At 35.1% G+C, this 16031-nt stretch overlaps 2 protein-coding genes and 1 pseudogene across 2 annotated transcripts; 1 reads left to right on the forward strand and 2 right to left on the reverse strand.

Moving 5' to 3' along the window:
• Window positions 1–3590: 3590 nt before the first annotated feature.
• Window positions 3591–4798, forward strand: LOC120166503 (auxin-responsive protein IAA9-like). Its single transcript, XM_039175766.1, has 4 exons — window positions 3591–3955; window positions 4182–4444; window positions 4562–4643; window positions 4747–4798. The coding sequence occupies exons 1-4, from the start codon at window positions 3591–3593 to the stop codon at window positions 4796–4798; spliced, it is 762 nt and encodes a 253-aa protein (XP_039031697.1).
• Window positions 4799–5708: 910 nt separating this feature from the next.
• On the reverse strand, window positions 5709–6277 carry LOC120166532 (annotated as a pseudogene).
• An 8487-nt stretch (window positions 6278–14764) lies between these two features.
• LOC120166416 (stellacyanin-like) lies at window positions 14765–15663 on the reverse strand. The gene is made up of 2 exons (XM_039175668.1): window positions 15391–15663; window positions 14765–15296 (listed from the first exon to the last, which is right to left on the reverse strand). Exons 1-2 carry the CDS (start codon window positions 15578–15580, stop codon window positions 14938–14940), a joined length of 549 nt encoding a protein of 182 aa, XP_039031599.1. The 5' UTR covers window positions 15581–15663; the 3' UTR covers window positions 14765–14937.
• Window positions 15664–16031: the final 368 nt, after the last annotated feature.

Raw genomic sequence — 16031 nt, forward strand, 5'->3', positions numbered from 1 at the left:
CTTATATTTATTTCATTAATGTATTCAAAAAAAAAATGAAAGCCTCTTCTTCTCAGGAGCTCATGATTTTAGGCGACAAGTTCGCGTGCCACTTGCCAGTTACATATCCCCCCACGCCTTGAACCATTTCATTCCCTCCTCACCAGATGATCTAGGATCCCCTGTTCTTTCCTTTTTACATTATTATGCTTTTGAACAACCAGTTCATGCCTTTTTTTATCATGTGACAAAAATTACAATGAAACAAATATATATATTTTAATTCAAAATAAAGAGTGAGTGGGTACATAGATTTCCAAGGTTGGGTTGGTTGATTGAAGGGGTGGGACAAAGAGACACCCATGTTTCTCACTCATGCAGGGATTTCTTCAACTTGTATGGGAATGGTCCATGATCATCATTCTCAAAGCAAACATTCTTCTTTTGCATCTCTTCAATGAAGGAGAGTTGTTGAATGGCTTTTGATTCTTCATGCTTCCTTACTCTCTCCTCTTGTTTGGTTTACTTAGCTAGGTCAAAATGAACCGTAGCCCTAAAGAAGCCGTTGAGCCTCTCTCTTTTCCTGGGTTCCTGGTAGGGAGGGTTAAGAACATCGAAGCAAGATTTAAGGTTTTAAGAAAACGTGGGAGAGAGAAAAGGTTTGCTTTTGGAAGGCTTTGCTTTAGGCACAAATCGACACATTTTCACCTTTTCATGGGGACACCTGAAATTAGTTCATGAGTTGTCGATACTGGTCTGAACAAAAACAACAGCATCGTAAAAGTACAAGAAAGAGACCCTTATTCTTCACTGATTATACTTTCTTTTCATGTCGTAGCAACAGTGCTGGTTTAACAATTTGACATATTTTGATGAATCTCCCAAGGAATTGAACCATTTGAAACAACTTCTAACATTTCGTGAAACTAAAGCATTTTAAAATTTAAAGATAAATCAATATCTTGGAGCATCATCGAGAGAAGAACGATAGTAGATGACAAAACCATATCAGTAACAGAAAAGATCAAGGGTAAAAAGAAGGTTTTAAAATTAATTACTGTTACTATATATAGAGTTTATTGGACGAGACACTGTTAATTTTTAGTCTTAGCACTTCGATTGGTCAATCTGATGAACCGATGATGGAACCGGCTAACAAACTTTTATGATGATGCAAGTTAACCTGTTCGGACATAAAGGAAGTGATGTGGCAGGAATTTTAGTCTACCTCGACGTTCGCATGCTTGCAAAATGGATATACTAGAGCATGGCTAGGAATATCAGGAACTGTTTTTGTTCATATTTGTGTACTATTTATTAAACAGTAAATTTCTAAGTGAGCTCTAATTTTGAAAAGAGTAACTGAATACACATTAGAAAGTTACTCGAATGTAAATATGGATTGAAAAAGATAAAAGATAATAGGATTTTGTTTCGTAGGTTCAAACTTCGATAGTTTTTTGTCCAGGTTTTGGGTTGGTAAAGCCCATTTAATACTGTCGCTGACCATAAAAAATGGTGGATCCATTATAAAAAAAAAAAAAAAAAAGTGGAAATCCAAGGGATCAAACCCTGAACCTCTCTCATGCAAAGCAAGCACTCCACCATTTGAACTACACCTCCGATCAAAATATCAAACAACCAATAATAATTCACACATTTAGTAAAACCGTAACGAGCAGACTCTACACGTGAATAGGTTTTTTACAAGGACACTGTAACCAGATCCGACGTGGTTGTGGCCGGACACATTTCATGGATGAAAGGAGCTGGAGATATATGGGAGAACATGTGTTCATCTCTTTATTTTCTGCTTAGGTCGGTTGTCCACTTGAATTAATATGGCTTGCTGCTTTAGACCAACAATTCATACATTACTGGTTGACCGACAAGATTTGGTTGATTGGAAAACCACCCAAGGATGTGTATAATGCAAATGTGGTTAGATTCATAATTTCAATTGGGTCCCAAAATTCACTCATAAATTTTCTACCCAACCTGTAATTTTTTTTAAGTGGCTTTGAAGGGACAAGAAGACATGACATTTAAGGCAGTTTTATCATGAATGTCATATTTTATACATATATAATATTTGTAAAATTTATAAAAGTAAATTACATATTTAATATTTAAATTATCATTTTTGAAGTAATAAGAGGAGGATGGAGTGTTTTGGAGATAATTTGACAGAGATCCTAAGGTCTTTTGGTGATTAAGAAGATTTTATATTGGAACATTTTAATATGAAATCGATAACATGTGATGTAAGGTTAATGTTTTATTGATAAAACCACAAAATACTTTTTAAGATATGATTGGACCATATCATAAATAATAAGTGAAAGGGGTATGGTAGATTTTATTGTTCGTGATAGATACAATAGGTGGATCTTGATGTGTTTGGTGATTATCTCTAAGAGAATAAGTATCCTTTTAAACATAGTTTAATTTGTAATACTAATTAGAATAACGAGTTAATTTAATTTCTCTAATTCAAGAATTGTATAGATTTGGACTACTTTGAAATATAGTTATATTATATAAAATTTAATAAATTTATATGTCAAGTCATTTGCATTATGTACGATTCTGGTGTTTTTAGGAAGGATGCAGAAAACATTGGAATATAGCAAAAGCGGAATAGGTCGGCTAAAAGTGAAGCAAACTTGGACCCGCTCACCAATTGCTACCTACTTCATCAAAACATTTACCGTGAAATATGAAAGAGATGAAGTGCACAAATTGTTAAATTTTTATACTATTAAAAATTATAAATGATCCTTAAAGTATAAAATGTTATTTTGTTGAGTTATGTATTATTAAAGTTATAAAATAGGTTGTAAAACTCTTAAAGACAAAGAATGAATTTGGAACACATTAATAATCGAATAATTCTTTTATAACTTAATAGTCGAGAGACTCAACAAAATAACATCATATAATCGTAAGATCATTTAATAGTAGTGAGGGTTTAACAAAGCACCGTGCTAAAGTCGAAGATTATTTGTGTATTTTATTCAGATAAAAAATAATATATATTACTATTTTTATTCTTAAACAATTCATATCTAGAAGAAATGATTGAAAATTTTACTTCTATTGGGATTGAACTCACAATCTAGAAAAAAAAATATCAATTGAAAACTTTTATCCATCCACTTTAAAGATTGTTGACAATATATATTATTATTTTAATTCAAAATAATATATTATGAGATATGATAATATAAATCGTTACATACATATAAAAAATTATACATGCTCCATACAATTGTATATTAAAAATAACTTTATAATTAATTGCATTTTACGATTTTATGGTTAAAAATTAAAGTAAAAAAATAAAAAAATAATACTAATTAATGATTAATAAAAGGTGCATTTACGTTTTAATTTGTTATTTATTTAATAATCAAACTTTAGAATTTAGTAGTATTTGTTTTATTGAACTTTAAAAAATAAAACCCGTATTCCAAAAGGCGTAGTAGTAATTCGCCCAATATTAAATTCTACAAACTTTAGCTACCAAAGAAGCGGATTGTTCTTTTTCCTCTTCTCTCGTGCCGTAGCGATTGCACTTTGCTTCTTTTAAAATATTGTTATTGACGTGCATGGAGCTGCAACTGGGACTCGCACCTCCAACTCCTCTTGTTCCCATGGAAATGTTGGACCTAAGTAGCCACGGCTGCCAGAACAGGGAGGCAAAGGGTTCCAACGCTTCGAGTTGGCCTTTGCTAAAACTGGGTCCATCGGACATTGGTATTAACACCAATAACAACAGCAGCAGCATTAGTTCTAGCAACGGCGGCGGCTGCGACAGCAAAAACAGCTGCTTTGATGAAGCAGCATTGCTTTTTGATGAGAGGAGAAGTGTTCCCAAAACGCTGCCTCTTTTGCATTGGAGTGACCAACCAAATGATGAAGACAATCCTAAAGAATTGGACGACAATTCTTCTTCTTCTTCTTCCATTTTCAGGTACTTCACTTTCTCATTTTTCTTTTTGCTCCTTTACGTTGTCTCGTGCCTTCTTTGCAGTTTGAGTTTACCCTACAAATCTGTCGTCTTTCCATTTTTTTATCTGCTTGCTTTCCGGAGCAAAAAAAGCAAAGACTTCAGTTGTTTTTGCTGGATGTGATGAATTTTTGTTTGTCAATCTGCCATTGATGGGATATATATATATATCAAGTCTTTGGTTTGATAGGAACGACGGAGAGAATTTAGTGGGGTGGCCGCCAGTGAAAACCTCGAGGAAGACGCAAGGCCACCAAATCTCCGATGGCGTAGCTGATAATCCCCGCACAATGGCGGCTGAAACGGTAGCTAATGGCAGAGGTGGTAGGGCTTCGAAATCCACGTACGTGAAGGTAAAGATGGAAAGAGTCGCAATTGCCAGGAAGATTGACGTTAGCGTTCACCACTCCTTTGAGGTGCTTAATAGCACCGTGATGAGAATGTTTGGCATACGTAAGTAAACGCCAAACCATGCTTAAACATAACCATAATTTCAAATATATTATGTTGGATTATTAAAAAAAAATAATCTGAATCAACTGTTATTTTTCCATCTTTTTTTACGAACAGCTGCTGAACATCGAGAGAGCTTTAAACTCTCATATCAGGACAGAGAAGGAGACTGGAAGTTTGCAGAAGATGTCCCATGGAGGTACTTTTGTCTTCTTTTCCTAGACTTACATGTCAGACATATTCTCCCTGTTTGTTTAAAACCTTTCTATAGAAACTAAAGGCCCCAAACTTGGTTATTTCAGGACCTTAATTCGCTCCTTGAAATGCCTGAAATTAATTAGATGCAGAGGCTAGCGAGTGTGTTTGTTTATTCATGTTTCTGTCCTAGAAGAATCCTGGCGGCCATTACTTTTTGCATGAATTTTTTAATGATTGTATGTGATACACACTAGTAATGTAACTCTTTTGTAATCTGAAACACTTATGATCAGTTCTAAGACGGCTACAAAAAGACTAATAATTGAATCTGCTTGAACCTTTTTTTTTTTCTTTCTAACAAAAAGCCTGATGTTTTTCAGATGTGACGAACAGCTGTCTTGGGCTATCCTGATTGTCTAGAAAAATTATTTGATGTATCAGTTAACCGTGTCATTTATGATATCAGATTTATAAACTTTAAAATAATTTGTAAATAATTACTCACTTCTTATTTATATATAACGAACAGATAAATATTCACCTTAAAAAATGAAATAGACAAATATTATTGGTTAAGACTACAATTAACGTGGTGAGTCAGGTCTATCTAATAATTTTTCTGTCTGTTTAATAGTCCAAATAGATATTAATATCATTGAACCTAATAAGATCACAAATGCAACTTTTTTTGCGCTTCCCGGTTTTGTCTTGATTAATTCGAACCAATTCGGGTTGCACACCTGGTTTTGATGGTTGAGTCTTTCGATAAGAATTTTCTACATATAAAATGATTTAAATTCAAAACTTACTTAAACGATATCAAGCTGCTTATCACTTCAACTGAGATCACAAATGCAATTTTAAAATGCGAGACGAGGGATATCCAAGTACAAAAGATTATAAAAACTAGTTAAACATGAGCATATATATTGAAACATATGAAGGCGAAGTACGTAGATAGCTATAACAGCTTTAATAAATCCAACCGTCGTGAAGTCGATCGATGCTAAGCAGTGTCCTCTCTCTACATAAACAGTATGTTTCAGAAATGGATTGCCAGAATAATTCAATGAATCAGTACAAAGGTGGCCAAGGCTGAGAGAAGCAAAGATAATGAAAACGAGGGAGCATGTTCCAAATCAGCAGAAGCAACTGTAACGTTGAAAGCAACCTTCTGGCCTTGCTCACAGTGGGTGCCAAAGTGCAGATGAAGTAATGGAATCCCTCCGTGTTTAAAGGTGCCCTTACCCCAGTTTCTGCAATCAGACTTATGTCCGCCGCGTTTCGATTGCAGTGCCAGTTATCGAAATCAGCCTGGTTTCTCACTTGAGCTGCAGTATGATTTCCGGTCTAGTTGAACACTGAAAAGGATTGAAAAGAAAAAGTTTAGATTTATGAAAACAATCAAGAAATTAGGGGTTAATACTGGTTACTTATTGTTTTACCTGCTGAATCTCCGACCTTGCAATCATATCTGTTTGCCCAGCTAGGATAGTAGTCAGTGGAGTTATTAGGGGGAAGATCCCACCCATAATCGTCTCCCACTACGTAATCAGTTGCAATTGCACCCTCCAAAATTGCCATCGCCACCGTTAGTAAGCCAATCAACCTCAAACCGAAGCTGTGGCCGGCCATTTTTCGGCTGTTACTCAGGTCGTCCCTTGGGATAATACCCTTCACTTTTTGCGTCCTTTGACGTCGATTTACCAAGAAAAGTTAAAATGGATAATTTGATAGCTATATGGTGCATATCCTAACGTGTATATATACAGGATGCAAGTCAATTAGAAGACGAAAGTGTATGAGAAAAATGGAGGAAAGGTAGAAGTTTAATACGTTCCTCTGTTTGAAATCTCTTCATTCTGATCGTTTCAAATATGGAGGAAAAGTATTATTGATTTTGAAATCCACATATATCTAACTGTTCTGTTGGGTTTACGTACGTGAGTTGGTTCTGTAAACATCAACAACCTCGGACGTGGTCCATGATCGTTATTTTGTTCGCGATATCCATTTTACCGTAATAGTGTTTGTTATGTTTACAATAACGATAAATATAATGCTACTAAGAACACGATCACAACTGTAATTTGAATCTGTGATCGGAACAGTATAAACAAACTGTTGCAGAGGTTGATGTATATTGTTTTTTCTTTTATTTCCTGCCTGTTTTATTTGATTTGATTGAGACTCTCAATTCGAGGATCATGACCTGGATTCTCCTGTTTTGCAAATAATGTCATAAAACTATAGCTTGCTTCAGCATTATAAGTTCACAATTACAGAATTTATATAGTATGAAGGTCCTTAATTTTCCCAAACACCACCTCCGAAGATCTCTCAACTCCCCTAAAGACCCTGAAATTACGTTCCTCCCAAATACAATACAGAAAGTTAGTCCAAGCAATATTTAAGATACAAACAATTAAACAGTTACCTTTCAAGTTACAGATTAGCCAATCGAGATTTTCTTCCCATGCCCGCAACCTACAAGGGAAGGGAGCCTGCAAGCCTGCAACACAACATCCCACAATCGGCAAGTATACTGACAATCACCAAAAATATAATTCCTAGACTCCTCATCCAACCCACACAATACACATCCTTTGTCCATCTCAATGCCTATACGAGCAAGCTTATCTTTCGTAGGAAACCTATCAAAAATGATCATCCAGGCCATAATAGAAAACTTAGGAACATGCCAAGAGAACTAAATTAGCTTCTGCCAATTAACTTTCTACCTCTTGTCTCTAATATTCTCCCAAATCCACCTATAATTCACCTTTATCCAATCCACACCTCTACTAAACAGGACCTCAGCCTATCCTCTCAACTTAATCAATTTCTTCAAAACCCAACTATGAAACGCTTTGCACTCCACCGACCAGTAATCCTGACCTTTTAGAGCATAAGTCTTGATCCAAGCCACCCACAAGGAACCCTCATCAGTAAGAATGTTTTTAATGATCAACATACAACAAGACCTATTCCAACAAGATAGATCCCTTACCCTCAAACTTTAACCTACAAATTTGCCCCCAACTCACTCTGGCTCCCTTAGTCAAAGCATCACTCCCTTTCCAAAAGAACCTTATGCATAATTGCTCAACCTTCTAATCACAACCTTGGGAAAAACCAGCTACCTGCACCAAAAATTGGATATACTGAATAGCACCGACTTGATAAGATGTAGTCTACCCCCATAACTTAGCTTCCTACGTGACCAAATGGCTAGTTTACCCCGAATTTTCTTCGACAACTGCAAACAATCTTTTTCAGTAAGTTTCCTTGTCACTAAACTCACCACAAGGTACCTAACAGGAAGTCTACCCTCAATGAATCCCATGACACCCTTAATGCTACCCAGAACCCTATTATCCACACCACAAACAAACATTTCAGTTTTATCAACATTTAACTTAAATCCAAAAATTTTATAAAATACCTCACGAACACTCTTCACTCCCACCACAGAATCCACAGAGCCTGTAATGACTTAAATAGATTAGGGAAATAGAGAAGAAGAAAAGCAGAGAGAAAGTAGTAGAATAGAGATGAAAGAAATCTGAATTCATTCAAAATATGTCTGATTTGTTCTTTACACATTATTGTTTTATTTGTTTACAATGTACCATAGAATTTAACTAAATGCCAGTTGTTATCCTTGAATAATCATTCTGTTATTTCCTCAGGTATTTGGCCACTAAATGGGCTAGCTGATCTGTTTGTGGACTTCAGCTCTCTTGTTGGGTAATTGACTTCCCCGTGCTCCTCGCGTGATCACTTATCAGGTAATTCATCCCCAATTCACTATCAATCTCTAACCCTTGACTGCCACTTTCCCCAATTTCTTCTTCGCGTCCTTCGTTTCTTCTCCCTTCTCCCCCGATCGTGACAATACCCGCCGCTGGAGACGATCCTCGTCCCCAAGGATCAAAGCCTGGAAACTGGCCTCTGAGGACAATATAATCCTCCCATGTATCGCTTGTCTCGTCGAGGTTTGTACATCACACCAATAACTGAGTCACGTGTCTGTTTTGTCGATTAATTATTCTTCTACCCAAAACTTTATATGGTTCGATTCGAATTTGATCTTCTTCATCCATGGCAGGAGGATCCATGGAAGAAACTATTGAATCTCTAATATGTTTCTTCAAGAGACGCACAAAAAAGACTGGATGCAATCGCGATGTCTCTGGTAAGTTCAAACGATAGGCAACTTGTCCAATTTTCTCTGTAATTTTGTAAAGCCCATAATATTTTGCTGCTAACTTTAATTTTTTTCTCAAGGCTAGTGAAGTCTGGCGATAAGGTTGCAACTTCAGGTAAACTGTATCCCCAACTGCAAATACTCTTTCTGACATGTGCTTGTCTGCTTGTTGTTTCATTCTGTTGCTTGCATTCTCTAACTGTTCTTTCACTAACTGTCGAATATCCTCTCTGCTTTCTTTGTTGACTTCCCATATAGTTATGATATTCTCCTTCCCTTGAAATGATCCTTTTCCCCAAGGATCAAACAATTTCTTCCTTACAAGGATGTGCATCCCATTTTGTTCAGTCTTTGTGAAAAAAATTTGCATACAAAACTCACCTTTCTCGAGCAATGCCCTTGCCAATGTAAGCACCCACTTGGTACTAGTTTGATTTGCTTCCCCGGATTCTAAAGATAAATCACTTGGCTCCTTGAAACCATGATTAATCCCAACAAACCTCGAATCAAGCTTTGAATAAGGAAACTTGTTCAAAGCATGAAATTCAATACATTCTGCTCCAACATCATCCAAATCTCTTATCACATCACCATTTGGAAGCACATCTCTAGAAAACCTAGGAAGTGTGATCTCTAACAAGGCCTCTATAATCTGATCTGAGTAGCTATCTCTAAATGTCATAACTATATGCATGTACTTCAATTTTGAGCGCCTATAATCATAAAATCCCCCCGTCATACCACCCTTCTTGCTAACTTGATCACCTTCCAAAGTTATGCAATCCAGTCCATCAATTCGAGCAACTCTTGTAGCAACATCTATGTCTCGGTAAATCACCATTCTACCAAACACCTATGCAAAGGCTGAAGCAAATTTGGAAGAAAAGTTCAATTTCTTTAACAGAGGTATCACATCAGAACTTTGTGGATATGTAACATGTGGAGCCTTCACGCGGTTAAGTGGTATGAAAGTAACACGCCCTCCTTTAAGTGAATTAAGATGTTGAATTATCTGAGTTGATGTCTCATCCGTTTCAACAACCACATGAAATAAACTGTTTCCAGTAGTTACTTCAACTGCAGTGAAAAACTTCTCATCACAATTAAGTAGCTCAATAATTGGACCAAACACTCCATCTATATTATATTCTCTGCATATCTTCCTAATAGAATTCAACCCCCTTCTTACATCTCCAGGAGTTGCATGATCAAGGCTCTTCTCTGTTTTCTCAACTTCTGATTTCAGCTTATCAATTTCAGCAGAAAGCTTACTTTCTTTCTCCCATAAGGACTTCCTTTGATCCTGCAGCTTATCTCTTTCTGTTTTCTGATAATTAAACCGAGACTTGGAAATTGAAGATTCCAACTCTGTGATTTCAGCTTTGTGTCTTTCAATAGAACTATCCAAGCGTTCCAACTCCTCATTAAGCCCAAAAGTTTCCTCCTGAAGCTTTTTCTCCTGCGATAAATTTGAATAAAGCAATTTTTCCAAATCCTCAATTTCCTTTTGAAGTCATTTATCACGAGCAGCTTTACTAGAAAACTGAATAGCACAAACTTGTTTCTGATAGAGGATGCTAAGTTTCTTTTCACGCTCTATGATCCCTTTTGTTATATTCTCCTCCTTTGTTAGATCTTTAGACATCTTTCTCAATTGATGATGGTTTCTCCTCTATCTTGTATCACAATAAGTGGAAATTCTCTTCCTTAGTGCATCTAGAATCTTCATTTGATGTTGATGCCCCTGTTCAAAATTTAACTCAGCCCTCATAACAGCCTTGTCATCTTCCATGGTTTGTTTCTGCTGCAACCGTGAATCAACCTTCATGGAACCGGTGATGGATGGGAATACCACATGATCTACTCTTGCTGACATTTTATCAAACACTTGCGAAACATCATATGTTTCTTTTATTGTCATTGAATTTGCTCAGTTTCCAGGCTTAGTGGTTCCTTATCATCTGTCCTTCCTGACAAGTCCTTTAGAATCTGCTCCAAATGACCCTTGTTCATTGCAATCCTTATCTCTAGGTACTGATCTTGCTTCACTAGCTTTGATAAGTCTTCAATCTGCTGTTGAATCGCAGAAAAAACATAGGATGCAACCATTGCTTTGCCAGGATTTGTGGCTCTGAATACCAATTGTAATGACTTAGATAGATTAGGGAAATAGAGAAGAAGAAAAGTAGAGAGAAAGTAGTAGAATAGAGATGAAAGAAATATGAATTCATTCAAAATATGCATGCTTTGTTCTTTACACATTACTGTTTTATTTGTTTACAATGTACCATAGAATCTAACTAAATGCCAGCTGCTATCCTTGAATAATCGTTCTGTTATTTCCTCAGGTATTTGGCCACTAAATGGGCTAGCTGATCTGTTTGTGGACTTCAGCTCTCTTGTTGGGTAATTGACTTCCCCGTGCTCCTCACGTGATCACTTATCAGGTAATTCATCCCCAATTCACTATCAATCCCTAACCCTTGACTTCCACTTTCCCCAATTTCTTCTTCGCGTCCTTCGTTTCTTCTCCCTTCTCCCCCGATCGTGACAGAGCCCTTTCAAAAGATGAGCATATCATCAACAAAGCATAATTGAGTCAGAGAAACCCTCTTACACTTAGGAAGATACTAAAAAAATCCCTTCCTTAGCTTCAACATCCAACAAGCAAGACAAAACATTCATCACTATGACAAACAAGTAAGGTGACAAAGGATCACCTTGTCTCACACCCCTCTTTCCACTAAAATACCCCACCAAACTGCCATTAAAAATCACCAAAAAATTTAGATGCAATAAAATATAAAAAAGGTATTGTTTAATATTTTCCCCAATTTTTTGATAAATACTATAAAAGTTTAATCACTTGACACAAATAATTAAAAAAATCATCTCAATAAGATATTTTATTATTCAAAAAGCAGAAATTCTGATTTAAAGTATATATATAGATCTAAAGACAAACACATGATTTTATGTTAGAGGGAGGAAGGGTGAACTTGAACTTAGGGGGATGAATTTGTATTTATAAAATTTTTAAGGACGAAAATAGATTGTCAATAAAAAATATGTAAAAAAAATCTAAAATATATAATAATTTAAATTTTTAGGAGGACGACTATATCTACTCATCCCTCGATCCATCCCACATTAATAAATATGAAAAACTGTCGAGGAATCTTTCCATTATACAGTCTAAATTTGGCAAAATAAAAATAGTATATTGTATTTTTGAGATGTTTAGTGTTGTTACAAATTAAGTAGTTGTCAACATGTGTAATTAGTATATAGATGGCAAATTTGTGGACCTATTTCATTGTTTTTATTTTAAAGCTTTGGCCTTATTAAGTGGTAAATCCAAAAATATTTTTCAAGGTAAGTACACACATAATAATATAAAACTTTTAAATGGGATTGATACAAATCAAATTTCAAGATAAGCGTCGTCCGTAAAATAAGTAATTAATCGAAGAAAACTCAGATTTCATTATGAATAAATTTTTTTTCAAAATGAACATTGTCGATAAAATAAGTAATTAATCGATTAAAATTTGAATCTCAAGATAAATATGTGTCCACACTCATCAAACTGTGGATCCGTTAGTAAATGCACTACTGTTGCTCAAGTCTAATCTTCCATTTGATATCTCTGTCTTTTCCTCTGCTTATCTAGTGTTTTCTCTTCTATTTTAATATTTGAGCAAGTATAATGTCAAAAATGTTGGGTAATGTTGGGATTTACTTTTTATATACACATACAAATTTCCATCGAATTTTAAACAATTTTTAAAAAAAATTAATAAAATGATATTGTTTGATTATAGAATTAACGGAAGAGTTGATATCTAGCATGACGCCAAGTTTTAGTAATGCTGATCTTTGGGATGGAGTTAGGTTGGGTTGGTGAGACTTGTAAGAAATTTTATTAAAGGAGACAATTAATACAAAAAATAAAATGTACAATCATGTGTCATTTCTTTTAGAAATATTTATTAGAAATTTATGAAATAATGTCAAAAACATAAAATAAAATTATAATTATAATTCAAAATAAAAAAATAAATCAAATCAATCTAAATTATGATAAAATAAACAATTTAAAAATGTAACCGAAATAAATCTAAATCACGTGAAGAACGTCTATTTTGAGGGGGGTGGGGACATGCACCTTTAAAGTTTAGGTCTATATCACAAATAGGGAACTCACGATGTTAAAGTAGTATAAATTAAGTGATTTTAATGATAAAAAAATTTAGGTTTGAAAATTAAGAATATTAAAAATATGAGTGTTCAATATCAATTGATTAAACATTATCTTTAAATTATTAATATATTATATTCACTACATATTAATAAAAAAATTTGTATAAAGTAGCTATCAACGTCTGTAGTTGTGGTACACATTACACAACACATGATGGAATTAAAGTCAAGGCAGAAAACCTTGAAATGGAACATTTTAAGTAAATTGGTTCCTGCTGTCGACTTGAAGATGACACCTGTTAGATTAAAAGTTCAAATTTCAATATTAAGTTATTACCACAAAGGCCCAAGGCTGTTGAAGATATTGGAGAACCCTGGCTAAAATGTGTTTCTAGGCAAGTACGTAATTGATGATAGGGTCAGGTTGACAATTTTTAAAAGCGTAAACTACGTAACTGTTGTTAATGCTTGAGTAATTTTTTATTTTTTTATTAAAGTTTTAAAAGTAACAAATTGATCACTAATGTTATCGATTTGTAATAAAATAATTATTAATGTAATCGATTTGTAACAAAATGATTACTAACATTATCGATTTGTAACAAAATGATCACTAACGTTGTCGATTTGTAACAAAAAAATACTCTACCGTGATACCCGTTAAACTGATGACGTGACAACGTTAAAAAAAAGGTTCATATTTTATTTTACCCCTAAACTACTACTAAAACATCAAATAGTGCTTGAACAATGAATTTATATCTAATTTATCCCAAAAGTTTCCTAATTTTCATTTTTTTCCAAACACTCCACCACCTCGATTATATTCAAACGATATTCTTTACAAAATGAAAAACACACTTAAACAATTAGGAGTAGTTTCCTTGGTATTTGTTTCAACCACACTTAAACAAAACATCTATATTTAGACAATAAGTTGCCTTCTCTTTTGTTGCAAATAAAAGAAGAAGAGAATGAACCATTCTGTTTTTTTTTTCATTATATATTTTAGACAACTAATAACCCACAAACCAAAAATCTAATGCTAAAGAGAGAATAGAGCACACCGGTAAGTACTTTACTCCAATGTAACGCTGTAAGATAAGAACAAAAACGACTTTCGAAGATCGGTATTGCAATTGAAGATAGATTTAGACTTTCAGGTTTTGTTTAAGTGCGGCTGGAACAAATACAAAGGAAAGTGCTCCTAATTGTTTATATGTGATTTTCGTTTTGTAAGGAGTGTGGTTCGTATATAGTGAAGATAATGGGGTATTTATAAAAAAAATTGAAATCAGAAAATTTTTGGGGGTAAATTAGATATAAAATCATTGTTTAAAGACATATTTGATACTTCAGTAGTAGTTTAGGGGTAAAATGAAACATCAACATTTTTGTTAATGTTGTCACCTCATCAATTTAACGGAAATGATGGTGGAATGACCATTTTATTACAATCGATAATATTGGTGATCATTTTGATTGCAAATCGATATCGTTAGTGACTGATTTTCTACTTTTGAAACTTTAGTGGAAAAAACAAAAACTTACTCAAATATTAGTGACCACTGCGTATTTTACCCTTTTTAAAAAGACCATGCAACGAAGACAAGGTTAGGTCGTTTTGCGGGTGGCTGCCACATCTACCACCGATGTCCATTTGTTCAATTAAAGCCATAACTCACAATCAATGAGGGTCTGGTTTTTTAGAAAGAAATGAATCAAAATTTTTATTCAAACATACAAAAATGTCGCTCCACAATCACTACAACAATAAAACTAATCAAAGTATCTGTGTATTGGGTACAAAGTCTGAACTCTGAACTTATGACATATGAAACATCACATAAAAAAAGAAAACAGGCAAAAGGGTGGAACATAATTAGCAGAGCAAAACTAAGGCAATGGACATGATGGCCAGAGAGACGGCGGCAACGAGGGATGAAGCCGAGCTAGGAGAACCGTTGGGGCCTGATCCAGGTATTCCGGGTCCGTTGGGGCTTGAACCGGGCGTGGGGGCGGCAGTCCTTGGACCATTTCGGACATCGACACTGAGCTTTTGTCCGGCGGTACAGTGACCGGGGACACTGCAAATGAAGTGGTACTCACCGAGCCTGTTAAGGGTAATTCTTGCCGGTCCGGTATTATGTGTAGATATGGGATTGTTGGTACCGTTGCAGCTGTCGTAAACAGCTTCAGTCACCTCCTCAACATTATGTGCTCCGGTAACAAAGTTAAACACTTCACAAAATAAAAGGAACATTATTTGTCACAAAGAAAGAAAAATAATCTATGAGGAATTTAACTGAGTTGGATTTTGGGATGAGAAACTCACCAAGAACATCCCCGACCAAGAAGTTCTTATTGTCAGCCCAGTTATCGTAGAATTCAGTATTACCCCCGGTAGGGACAGTCCAACCAGCGGTGTCTCCGACAGTGTAAGTTGCAGCGTATGTGCTCTGCAACACGTTTGAAGCCAAAACAACAGCGACAAGTGCTGCCATGCTGATAATTTTCATCGCCATCTCTGGATATTAACGTCCTGTGTTCTTTTCTTACAGTCGCCCCTAGATCTTTGTTTCTCTCTCTTTCTAATGAGTTGTTGGTTTATCCTTCTTCCTCTAATTCGTTTATATATAGAGTAGTGGAGGCCACGTTACAAGTTTCAGGGGAATTGTTAAAAAAAGAAGAAAGCATTGGGTCAATTAACTAATAGCCATGTGTTTGTGGGGAGCAGTTGTTGAATCGGTAAAAAAGAAACCATCGTCGTATTCATACCATATTCACATTCGCCGATCGTCACCGTCTTTTTAATCTTTGAACTTTCAACACGGGAAACAATGAGGTGTTGTTGAACAATGTTGACGGCTGGATTTTTTTCCCCATTAGCTTTTGTTTATTATTTCAACTTTAAAATCATTTTATAATTTTCAACTTCCTCCTTGCTTTTTGTGAACCAGCAAACGAAGCTGTTCG

The sequence above is a fragment of the Hibiscus syriacus genome, unplaced genomic scaffold, assembly GCF_006381635.1.
Source record: "Hibiscus syriacus cultivar Baekdansim isolate YM2019G1 unplaced genomic scaffold, ASM638163v2 tig00111640_pilon, whole genome shotgun sequence".
Classification (NCBI taxonomy): Eukaryota; Viridiplantae; Streptophyta; class Magnoliopsida; order Malvales; family Malvaceae; genus Hibiscus; species Hibiscus syriacus.

What these genes read in the sequence shown, in the direction of transcription:
- LOC120166503 (XM_039175766.1), top strand. Translation starts at nt 3,591, where the DNA reads ATGGAGCTGCAACTGGGACTCGCACCTCCAACTCCTCTTGTTCCCATG. An exon ending in TCTTCTTCTTCCATTTTCAG is followed by an intron (nt 3,956 to 4,181) that starts GTACTTCACTTT and finishes TTGGTTTGATAG; the next exon opens with GAACGACGGAGAGAATTTAG. An exon ending in GATGAGAATGTTTGGCATAC is followed by an intron (nt 4,445 to 4,561) that starts GTAAGTAAACGC and finishes TTTTACGAACAG; the next exon opens with CTGCTGAACATCGAGAGAGC.
- LOC120166416 (XM_039175668.1), bottom strand. Translation starts at nt 15,580, where the DNA reads ATGGCGATGAAAATTATCAGCATGGCAGCACTTGTCGCTGTTGTTTTG. An exon ending in CTTGGTCGGGGATGTTCTTG is followed by an intron (nt 15,297 to 15,390) that starts GTGAGTTTCTCA and finishes TATTTTGTGAAG; the next exon opens with TGTTTAACTTTGTTACCGGA.